We start from the raw sequence: 12,830 nt of genomic DNA on the forward strand, positions 1-12,830 counted from the left end.
TGCTTCAGTTTAACTCAGAATCATGTTTTTTTTTTGTTTGTTTGTTTGTTTTGAGAGTTGTACTGTAAGTTTTCAATAAGGCAAGTAAACAAAAGAAAAACCAGATACTTGCACAACCATAAGTTACAAGGTGCCTTCCAAAATATTCTAAAATATTGTTTCAAATAAGCAGTGTTTTATAGTTCTTTCAGCCCTTGTGATTGTCATTTGACTACTTCTTGTCTTAGTCCATAGTTCTCTCAAAAGAACAACTTTAAGGAATTTGAAGAATGTGATATACTGCTTTCTGTGGCTTGGACTGGTACAGTTCTGAGCTATGTGTATTATTTTGTCATTACCATATTAGAAGGTTTCTCTGTTATCACCATCATACCAGATGCGCCAAAGATCGCTACACGCTGGAACTTTCTTACAACAGCATCTACCACTTCAGTTGTGAAGGCTCATGTTTCCAGTATTCCATCTGGAATACTGTGTCCAGGTCTGGAGCCCCCAGTACAAGAAAGACAGGGAGCTGTTGGAGAGGGTCCAGAGGAGGGCCACGAAGATGATCAGGGGACTGGAGCACCTCCCCTATGAGGACAGGCTGAAAGAGCTGGGCTTGTTCAGCCTGGAGAAAAGAAGGCTGCGGGGTGACCTCATTGCAGCCTTTCAGTACCTAAAGGGAGCCTACAACCAGGAGGGGAATCCCCTCTTTGAAAGGGTGAGTGACAGCAGGACAAGGGGAAATGGTTTTAAGCTGAGGGAAGGGAGATTTAGGTTGGATGTCCGGGGGAAATTCTTTACGGAGAGAGTGGTGAGGTACTGGAACAGGCTGCCCAGGGAGGTTGTGGATGCCCCGTCCCTGGAGGTGTTCAAGACCAGATTGGATGGGGCCCTGGGCAGTCTGGTCTAGCATTAGGTGGAATGGTTGGTGGCCCTGCGTGTGGCAGGGGGGTTGGAGATTCATGATCCTTGAGGTCCCTTCCAACCCTGGCAATTCTGTGATTCTGTGATTTAGTTATGACAAATCTAAGCAGTGTTGGATTTCTGTGTTGGCCAACGTAAGAGAAAAAAGGATCAGATCTCCCTGTTTAAATCTTCTGCTTCAGTCACTGTGTTTTGTTATATTGAGAACACGATGCTAAGAAAAACATTGCTTATAGAATCCTGAAACAGAGACATACTTTGTATGGTAGAAAAGAGTGAAAAGATGTTTCTGTGACCTTTTGGTGAAGAATGTAACTCTATTTATGCGTTCCTCCAATGAGACAGTAATGCTTTCTGTGTCTGAAAGCGCTTTTCTTAAGGAAACTTCTTGTCAGTCCTGAGTCTGGCAGCACACAGTCCAGAAATTTGACTGCTGTGAAGGATATAGAACAATGGGTGAGGACGCTGAAAGAAATGGAAGGGTCCTGTCTACAGATACTTAGCTTTTATGGTGTCAATAGCAAAATTTCTTTTTTTGACAGGAGTGGCCTGCATGGTACCAGAGTTGCAGACACCAGATGGGATTCTCTCAAAAGGGGAAGAGAATCCTTTGGAAAAGCTGTCTAGGCTCACTGGTAGGGATCTAAACTAGGTGTAAAGTGGGAAGGAGGTGGCAGTTAGGAGGCATTGCCCTCTACATCAAGAAGGGAATAAAACATGAAGATCTGTTCCTGAAGATAGGAAGTCAAGGCAAGTCAAAAGCCTATTAGTAAAAGTTAGAGACCAAGGAAACAAAAGGAGGCTTGTGGTTGATATCTACTACAGGCTGCCTGATTGTGCAGAACCTGTTGATGAAGCCTTCTTCCCCCATTAAAATGCTAGTAATCAATTCCAGTATATCAATGACTTCACTTAAACTGATCATAGTAATTAGCCTTTTCTTTGAGTATGCTTATCTGGATATTTTGATCACACTGAAACCATAGTACAGATTAATAAACGGGTAATGACTCTTCATACTATTATTCTGGGGTTAATTTTATTTCCTCAAGCCCTTAAGACTTCAGTGCACCAGATGTGGCTCACATCTATTGTTTCATAATTACATAGAAGTAGATATTTACTTTGTTGGGGCAAACACCTTAACGCATACAGCTCAACGCATACAGCTCTGTTGGCAACATTCACTGATTCACATAGCATTTTGGTATCAGAAAGATTCTTTCTTTGACATGGCTAACTCCACCTCCTTGCAAAACATGAACTAACCCTACCAAATCATGATTTAAGGGTTCTTCTAGCATAGCTATTTTGATTTAAAGGATATATTGTTATCTCCCACAGCCTGGTCACTATGAATACATAAGCATTATTAAGTCTCTGTTGAGTCATGGCCTAGAAAGTTACCAAGTAGAAAATGATAAAAGTAAAACTCAAAACTAAGTTTTCTGTTTTCTTAATTGTATATGCGTCCAACTGTCATATTAGTAAGAAAAGAACATTTCATAGACTTGAAAATGGAAAGAAAAAAATCACCCTCAAGAGACATATTTCTTAAATAGATGTATATTAAGCTTGGAATTTGCTAATTGGGTCTTGTGCTTCTTTCTGCATTATTTCCAGCAGTTGCTTTACCAGGCTACTCCTTTATGTGCATGTTGGGTATAGCCTATTAGCTGCTATTTCAAGCTCCTCATTTGCTTTGGAAGTGCAACCTCTGTAAACATTATCACAGCCCTGGGACTATGTAAGCAGCTGGATGTCTTCATAAATAAATAAATAGCCTAAATTAATAAAAATAAATAAAATAAATAATTATGCAGTACTAACAGAGGCATTATTAGCTTAGCCAGATTGCCTGCCCTTAGTGGCTTAACTCTGTCTGACCCCAACAGAAGGGGATTGGAAAAAAGAGGAAAACAAAATAATTGCCTTGCTGATTTCCAAGATAAATAATTATCTGAAAAACACACAGCTGTATGTTTCCTCTGCTTACTCTTATCATATGTGAGGGAGATAGGGATGGCCAGGAGAAAGGGACCTATTAATTAATTTACAAGAAAGACTCTGAGAGACAAAAACATTGTGAGTAATTAAATCCATTGACTCTTTCCAAACTCTTAGCTTTGCTTTATAAAGCGTTTACTGCATAAGACAGAAGAAACAAAAGTATTTTTCCACAACACTGTGTACTCCATTTTGCCAGGAAAAAAAATATCTTGATACTTAAAATACTGTTCTCCAGGCAAAATGAGAATATGTACATGGTTCAGTCTAACAAAAACTGTCCTGAAAGTCGGCTTCCATGCCACCTGAACTGCAGGCACTGAAAATCAAATAGTGTTATTCCAAAGGTACTGGAAATAGGTCTGATTATGCACTAAATGTGGACATGCAACAGCTCTTAGCTGGAAGTACAGCAAATGGATTTGCAAAAAGCTGCTATTGCTCAAAAATTAAAGTAGGGAATGATAGCATTTCTTCTGTACGCATGACTGCTTCAGGCCACTGAGGTCAAGACCAGTTTGAATTGGTTTGCATCAGAAGTAACTGATCGGAACTGATCAGAACCAACCTGATCTGGTTGGAACCATCCTCTACATCAAATATTTGTTGACTGCATGTCAACTATTTAAATACATTTAAAAAGAATTGTTAACTTTCCTCTATGCTATTTCTAAACAATAAATATTGTAATTTTATGCTTATTCAATTACCCCATGTAATGCATATAGGTACATATTGGAATTAAAATGTCATGAGCTATAATAAATGTGATCCCCTGTGACTGGCCAAAGGCTGGCTAGAACTGAACTTGGCCACTAAGGTATAGGAAAACAATAAATATTTTTATAAATATATCAACAGCAAGAGGAGGGCTAGGGAGAATCTTCATCCCTTGTTGGATATTAAGGGCAACTTGGTGAACAAGGATCAGAATAAGGCTGAGGTACTTAATGACTTCTTTGCCTCAGTCTTTAATAGTAAGACTCGTTACTCCCTGGGAACACAGCCCCCTGTGCTGGTAGATAGGGATGGGGAACAGAATAGGCCTTGCATGACCCATGATGAGAAGATTTTTGGACCTGCTCCGAAAGCTGGATGCTCACAAATCCATGGGGCCAGATGGATTGCACTCTAGAGTGCTGAGGGAGTCTGCAGATGTGGTTGCCAAGCCACTCTCAATCATTCTTCCCCAGTCCTGGATAATTGGGGATGTCCCAGTGGACTGGATCCTGGTAGCTACAGGCCTATCCGTCTCACCTTGGTGCCAAGGAAGGTTATGGAACGGATAATCTTGGGACCCAACATGGACCAATTAAAGGTCAATCAGGGGATCAGGCCTAGTCAGCATGGGTTTACAAATGGTAGATCCCGTTTGACAAACCTGACTTCATTCTATGACAACGTAACCCTCTTAGTGGATGAAAGTAAGGCTGTCGATGTGGTCTTCAGTAAGGCCTTTGACACTGTCCCCCACAACGTTCTCGTGGAGAAGTTGGCTGCCCATGGTTTGGATGGGTGTATGCACCACTGGGTGAAACACTGACTGATGGCTGGGCCCAAAAAGTTGTGGTCAATGGAGTTAAATCCAGTTGGCAGCCAATAGTGTCCCCCAGGGCTCAGTACTGCAGCCGCTTCAATTTAACATCTTTATTAACAATCTTGATGAGAGGATTGAGTGCTGCCTCAGTAAGTTTGCAGATGACATCAAGTTGGAAGGGAATGTTGATCTCCCTGAAGGGAGAAGGGCACTACAGAGGGACCAGGATAGTCTGGATCGATGAACCAAGGAAAACTGCATGAATTTCAATAGGGCCAAGTGTCAGGTCCTGTGTTTTGGTCACAGCCCCAGGCAACCCTACAGGCTTGGGGAGGAGTGGCTGGAAAGCTGCCTGATGGAAAGAGACCTTGGTGTACTGATGGACAGTTGGCTGAATATGAGCCAGCAGTGTGCCCAGGTGGCCAAGAAGGCCAATGGCATCCTGGCTTGTATCGGGAATGGAGTGGTGAGCAGGACTAGGGAAGTAATCCTGCTCCTGTACTCGGCATTGGTGAGGCCTCACCTCGATTACTGTGTTCAGTTTTGAGCACCTCAATGCAGAAAGGACATCGAGGTGCTGGAGCAGGTCCAAAGAAGGGCAACAAGGCTTGTGAGGAGCTTGGAGAATATGCCCTATGAGGAGAGACTGAGGGAACTGGGAATGTTCAGTCTGGGGAAAAGAAGGCTGAGAGGAGACCTTATTGTTCTCTTCAAATACCTGAAAGGTGCTTACAGTAAAAATGGGGTCTCTTCTCACTGGTGACAGGTGACAGGATGAGGGTAAAAGACTTCAAGTTGTGCCAGGGTAAGTTTAGATTGGATATCAGGAAAAACTTCTTTACAGAAAGGGTTTTTAAGCACTGAAATGGGCTCTCCAGGGAGGTGGTTGAATCACCATCCCTGGATGTGTTGAAAAGCCTGGATGTGGTGCTCAGGGACATGATTTAGTGGAGGGTTGTTAGGGTAGTATGGTTAGGTAATGGTTGGACTTGATGATCTTTATGGTCTTTTCCAACCTGAGTGATTCTATGATTCTGATCTTATGTTTGTGCGTTAAAGATTTACAGCTCCACTGTCCTGTATTATTTCTGGAAAACAAAACATAACAAAAAATCCAAACCACCACCAGCAACAAAAACCACCATTTTAGAGGTTTTAGAGCCCACTTTTAAAAGTATATTAGTTTTATGCTTTACAATAAAGTAGAAAACTTATTGGCAATGCTTTATAATACTGAAAGGATGAGAAAACAATTTCAGAAAACCTGTTCCAAAAATTAGATATATATTTTAGTTAATATATAACTGATGGCCCATGAAGAAAAAAAAAAACAAAAAACTTGACCTCATAAAAATGCAAGCTTTACATGCTAGCTGTTGTAGATGATATAAGATATGGATTAATACAGTTGAAAGTGCTATCACTGGGAAATACTATTTTTCATATTCAATATTTTCAACTTATCTATCTAAAGGATGACTTAGAAAATCTGCTTTAATAAAGCTTAGTTTATAAATCACCATTTATTTTTTCTTTTGTATAATGAGTGAATTATTTGTAGTATATGTGTAAAAAATCATGTAAACTAATATTAGTAGACAGCTAAGAACTGGTCTGTGAGGGACCACCAGGCACCTAGGTCAGCTACAGCATTTTCTAGCAGGCTGGTGGCTGCTATTCATTTCCTTCACCTTACAGTGTCAACTTTTTGGCATAGAAATAGATATAGATTCAGCTGTGGTGTTTCACATGCCTACATTGCAACACTGGTCTGTGCTGACCAGTGCTGCCAGGCTCTATGTGCTCTGCCTGTGTCTGCAAATACTCCTGGCATGAAAGTCACTGCCCACATTGTAGAAATCAAATAATAATAGGTATCATGAACTCCTCCATGAAAGTACTCCTTCTGGCTTATTCTCTATCAATATATATTTATTTTAGGAAAATAATTTTTGTGTTGGAGGAAAATGATGCTGGTATAGTGAGAATAAGGAGTCTGGTTATGGTGGTTTTGGAAAGAGAAGCCAGTCACTAATGCACAAAAAGGCTGTTCCTTAAAGCATTCCTAGGGCTTGTAATACAAATGTTGGGATAGAGGATGAGGTCTAAAACCAACTCTCAGCCACTGTGGCTTTTATTTGAGTTTACTTTCAGCTTTTGTATTTGTGAGCCTTTTTCTGTCTGTACTGTTCTCTTACATAGAATATTGCCTGCTTTAAGGTTCAAAGCAAAAGTCTTAGTGATATGCCAATAAAATTTTGTCAATTTACATATAGAAGATAAACAAAAATTAGCACCCTTTTCAGTGACCAGTAGGGCATCAGAAAAGCATGTCCTGGCCCAAGGGGAGACTTGGGAATACGTGTCTTTGTAAAAGTGCAGGATGTTTCAAATCAGTCCCAAAGCAGCACACTTGTCAGATAGGCTGCTTCTGGTCAACCAACTCAATTTCAAACTTCAGCACCTGGGAACCTAATTCTTCCACCTGTGAGGGGAACAAAATTCATTAAAAGTCAAAATATATGGAATGGATGTGCAACTTAGGGATAGGAGGAGACTGCTACTATGTTAAAAAGTAGTATTTCTTTCCAAAGAAAAAAATAGTCTGTTTTTTTATGTTGGAAAGACAGTAAGATACTGCAGAGATGAATGGAGACAATCGCATGGATACCAGTGGTAGGTGCTGTACTGTGCGGTGAGGGAAAAATCTGTGTGACAGGTTTTGTCAGTGTAAGTGCTCCAAAAGGAACAGACCTTGCCTTTTCTTCCACAATGGGAAGAGTCCACAGGTGGCCTTCAAGTGCTCGTGTATTAAGTGGCTTCTGTCTTTTAATCCAGTAGGAAAATGTATTTCTCTAGCTGGGTTTTTCTAATCTTTCTACTGCATACTGGGTATATGCTGCGTAAAGAAATTTAGACTCAAATTTGTTGAGTAGACACTGCTTCCACTGTTATACTGAATCTGGACTACAGTCTTCTCTAACCTGTACCATTTTTCGCTCTGTAGATCCAGAAAATTGGGAGAGTAACTCCAGGTACTTGGTTAACTGAGTACAACCAATTTCAGTGGCATTTGTTTTCGTTCATTTATTCATTGTTAATGGAATCATAGAATCATAATCTTTCTTTCCTTTAGAATATGTCTTTAATCAGACTCTCCCTTGGCTTAAAAGTATTATCAGACTATTGACTTCAAAAATCCTTGTTAGTCAAATAGAACTGTTATCTCTGTCGTCTTCAGGAGACAGAAGGAACATCTCCTTAAATATTGTTTGCTTCTCTGTTATTCAGTAAACTGTAGTGGAAGCCACTATAGAGCTAATATTTTTATAATGTTAGTTGCAAATCCGTCAGCACTACTGTTTATTATAATGTGAAAAGATGTGGGGAAAAAAAAAAAGTCCTTCAAATGAAAAACTTTGTCGTGAGTCACCTTTCTGTCCATGAAGCATCTTTTAATAAGACACTCCCTGAAATAAGCTAGTACAAGTCCATGACAGTAAAGTTTAGATTATGAACATCCTTTAAAACATTCAAGTTTCATTACAGAAAAGTGACAGTCATCAATTCCATGCAGTATTCCATGGATATTCTTGAGATCATCTGACATTGTTTCCAAATGTACATTTCTTAAAACAAAAAGGAGGACAAGCTTCCTCCCTGTACTGTTTTTTCACATAGATTGCCTTGTCCTTCACTCACTCAAAATCACTATTGCAAATTCTAATGTTCATTTTCACATAAGATTATAGGAAATAATAATTCTTCAAATTTGAATGGAAAGTCTTGATATGAGGCCATCTGTTTTGTTGGAAAATGTAGTTTGAGCACTATTTTAATTTGGGGACAATAGAGATGGGTGAATTGTTTAGCAACCTGGAGGAAGGACAATAATTTTATGTAGAACAATTGCCATTAAAAATGATTTTTTGTTTTCTCTCTTTCTGCCTTCATATGTGTGGCTCTGATAGCTGCTAAGTCAGAGCATAATGCAGATTTTTCCACTGGGTATGGTCTCTAATCGTGACTGAAAACAGTGTAGCAAAGGGAGGTTCTGCCTCCAGGATGCTTGTGTTTCCAACTGAACTGTATTGGAAATAGAATATTGAAGTCCAGATTTCATAGACAACTGACTGAATTAACACCCAATTTCAGTTTGTAATGTGAGTGTGAATTCAAGCACTGCAGAGCTAACCTTAAAGGAAACTGCATTATAGTTTTTTAAAGGCACTTACAGATTGGTTCTTTGACAGATTCAGGATTTGCTTGAACAAACATTTGTTTCAAAGGCAAAGCACATATTTTACTTGCACAGTTGTCTGTGCGCACACCTTAATGATAAATCCATCATTTCACAAAACTAGTTTTAAAAATCCAGTCTTCTGCTTTCCCAGGTCTCCTTCTTATATATATTAGATTAATATATATATATATTGTGAATAATGTATGCATCATAAATTGTTTATAAATATCTTCTGATACTTCTCCTTTCCTTCCCATTTTTCCTCAGTTGTTACCTGGATGGATGCTAGCATGGGGCTGAACAACTTACTATTTTATTCTTACCTTATATCCAGCGGAACAGGAGTTACAACAGAGCTAGCAGCATTACCAATGTGTCTGAAATGTCCACCATCACTGCTCTATACTGAAATTTTTATTACCTATGTTTCCTTGCAGGTGCATACGTGCTCCAAGTAAAGGCAACAGATGCTGATGATCCTACCTATGGAAACAGTGCCAGAGTGGTCTACAGCATTCTTCAGGGGCAACCCTATTTCTCCATTGATCCAAAGACAGGTAAACAGTTTATCAGCAATACTGGAAGATTTAACCTTTATATTTCAATTTGTGTTTGCAATGTCAGTGAATAAATATGGGCTATGTTGATAAGGTGAAAAGCTAGTAGAGTAACTTTGCACTTAAATTTGTTTTGATTATTGACTACTGTTTTAATGAATTGCAATGAAGCAAAATAAACACCCTCTTCCAAATAATCCTGGAATATCTAACATATGTATACATTAAGCAGTTTTTCCTGATGTTTTACCATTCCTTTACAGATACAGATTCATCTGCTGCATGTATTAAATATATATTTCTCACGATTCAGCTTTATATCCTAGGTCTTTATTCTTTTTTTCTTGGCAATTCTAATGCATAAAGTTACACTACAGATTTCCCTAGAAATTATTGATTTACTATATTGAGCTAATTTGAGACTGTGCAACAGCTAAATTATCTCCTATCCTTCTCTTTTCCTGGGGCATAGCGTGACTGTCTTATGTTACAGAATGTGTGAACAGGAAAGGATGATGCATTTAAAGAGACTGATGTATTTGGGAGGTTGGTAGACCTCTTAATAAGGTATCTTGTCCTATATTTTTAAATGTCATTCTTGTTTCTATATTTAGCAGTTCAGTTAAGGAGCCAATAACCTACATGGTGATTGTCAAGCGTTCTGTCATCCTGAATGTGTTACAGGGATAGTTGTCCATATGCCTCTTTCAGCAAATACAGTTTCTCCTTCCAGTAAAGCTGTCCTTGAATGTCAGATAGTGTGTTAAAGAGCCTCTCCCCCTAATCAATCAATAGCTTGGAGGTGAGAGCCACATAAGGCCATTAGTGCACTATCTCCAACAGGCACAATCTTTTGTCACATGCTCCATTTAGCAGAAGATTGTGTTGCAATTTACAGTCAGCAACTTTACTTTTAAAACTGAAATGTGACTTCGTAAGTGTCTTGGGGGAGGTAAAAGTATTTACCTTTAAAAAAATAAATAAATAAATAAAAATCTGTCTTGTAAAGAATGAAGAGGTAGTAAATGGTGGTAAAGACGTTTACTGAAGCCACAATTTGACTTCTAGTGCAAGAAAAAAAAAAAAAAGATTATTAAGGAAGAACTTTACCCTGCACACCAGCACTTTAAATGGCTGCATTATATGCTCTCATCTATTGCGAGTGGACCATAGGTCATAGCCTACAGCTGACTATTCTTGTAATATGATAGAAATTTAGTGTTTCCATACCTATCTATTAATACTTGTCTTATATTAAAATATTACAATATGAGAATTACCTCTGGATCTAACAATGACTGTAAAGGTAAACAGTAAGTGAATAAGGATGTGCTTAATTTCTTGATCTAAAATCCAGATGTCTCCGGCACTGTTATAGATCCTCAGGTATTTCCAATGTTTTATTTTATAACTGAAGAGACAGTGCAGTAGTTTTTATTGCAAAGTGTTACTGCAGAACGTTTGCCTTGAATTCGTGATAGAAAAAGGAAAGAAAAGTCATTTTGATACAAAATGACAGACCAAACTCGGAAAATGGATAAACGATTTTTTTCAGTTGCTGCTTTTTTGTTGTTGTTGTTTTGCTTTCTTTTGTTTTTGCTATCTCTTGCTCTCCAGTGATAATTTTCAGGCAGTGTATTGTAATTATTTAAAGAACATTAAAAAGTCCATAATGGATCAGACCAAAGGCTCATGCTACCCTGTATCATGTTTACAAGAGTGATTGTCTGTTCAGCTCTAGATAAAGTAAGGTAAGAGTTTAGTGATACATTCCCAGACTCTTCCTGTAGTCTCTGACAATTTCTCCTTCCATATTTCTTTGGTGGTAATTAACTGTAACTGAATACTCTGAAAGGATTTCTCCTCCATAACTGGTCCACTTCCCAGTAGAATTGACATGTCCAGGTGCATCATACCTGCACACTCATTGACTGGAAAATCCACAGCAAAAGTTTTCTTGGATGAAAAACGAGTTCCTCATTCTTTGAAATCCAACACCTCTTAACTTCTTTCATACCTTGCACTTCTTCTGTTGTGAGAGGCTATGAGAAATTAACTCTTATCAATAATTTTGAAGTTCCCCATTAAATTCTGAGGAATACTCATATCATATTCTCTCCTAGTTGTCTCTTTTCCAGAATGAAGAATTTCTCAAACATAAGCCATTCCATTATGCTGCTTCTCCTCCTCTAGGCTTCTCCCATTTCTGCAGTATTCTTTTCAGCATCAAAGGATGAGAATGTGCACACAGTGTTCAAGAAAGCTCACGTCATCTAAAAGATAGTTTAACCATCTCTCTTTTGTTCTTTATTTCTTTCCAAACAGTTCCAAACATTTTGTTCCAAACATTGTTTCCTTTTTTTTTTTCTTTTTTTTTAGCTGGAAATTTTGTGGAAATTAGTATTGCTGCTGCCTTAAAATTCTATGGCAAAGTATTAGTGGTCAAATCTTTGAAACTTTTATATGTGAAATTATGGTTATGCTTGGCATGCATATAGCTTCACATATAATCTTCTGTCTAGTCATTTTTTATAGATAATTTATTCTGATATGAATTTAGAAATAGTCTCTAGTGATTATGGATTTGAATGTCACAACTGCCTTTTTACTCATGTTTTCATGACACTGGCTTTTGCAGTGCTCTGCTGCAGGTAGGCATGACTGTGTAGGAGCAGGAGAGCAAGCTTATATTGCTCTTGCAGGAAGGTTAAATGCATTACCGTGTCTGCTGGAGAGCAGCTGTTGGAGCGGAATATTCTGAGGCCTCAAATTTTATACGTGGGAGTTTATTTCCAATGCTCTGAGATTGTTCACCTGATGAAAATTGTAACAGAGATTTCTTTAACATGGAGTACTTCTCTTCAGACAGATGACAGTCTTTTCTCTGTACTGTTCTGTTACTCAAACATCCTTTTCATGAACTTCTTTCTATCCAATTTTATAATGTGGTTATACGGTCGATATTCTTACATATATCTGCAATTTTTTCTTAAGATCAGTCATTCTGGTCCATATTCTGACCTCAGTTATGTTACTGGAATCAAGATTGGTTTTGAGAGGAATATCGTCATTAATATTTATACAAGAATTTATTCACAAAAACTATTCTTTATCTGCCACATAAGTGAGTCATCTTATTGAATTATGTCTGAGTAACACTGCAGGCCATATCTTCTGATTCAGGACCTGTGCTTATTAGTATCAGTTTTCAGCAGCCTTATTGAAATCATAATTTTCTGCAAATTTGATATTTAAATTTTTAAATGAAAAAAATTAAAAGTTATATTGTTCAGAATCTGAATGATCTTTATTGTAAAATCTTAAAATAGAAGGATTTAAAAACACATTTTTAAATGAGTCAATTACACGTAAGACTTTTATATTAGAATAAGCCTTTAGTTCCAAGTTTACATATCTTTATGAAACTGAAGGTGGAATGCCAAAGTCTGTAGTCTTCTTTCCAGTGGATTTTACCTCTAATATAGTTTTTGATGTGTCCGCATAGTTTAAACTCATCTGTATGCCATCCATATAAATGGATTCTGTTAGAAATAGCATTTTTCTTTTTTTTTTTTTT

General features: G+C 38.0%; 1 protein-coding gene across 1 annotated transcript in view; it reads left to right on the top strand.

The window, feature by feature from the left end:
* The window catches only part of CDH12 (cadherin 12), a 294,089-nt gene that overhangs the window by 210,254 nt on the left and 71,005 nt on the right, over nt 1–12,830 (top strand). Inside the window, exon 5 of the mRNA XM_031589241.2 lies at nt 9,134–9,253. Coding sequence (XP_031445101.2) covers nt 9,134–9,253 — 120 coding nt within the window. The remainder of the gene's footprint in view (nt 1–9,133; nt 9,254–12,830) is intronic.

Source organism: Phasianus colchicus, chromosome 3 (assembly GCF_987193195.1).
Source record: "Phasianus colchicus chromosome 3, bPhaCol1.hap1.1, whole genome shotgun sequence".
NCBI lineage: Eukaryota > Metazoa > Chordata > Aves > Galliformes > Phasianidae > Phasianus > Phasianus colchicus.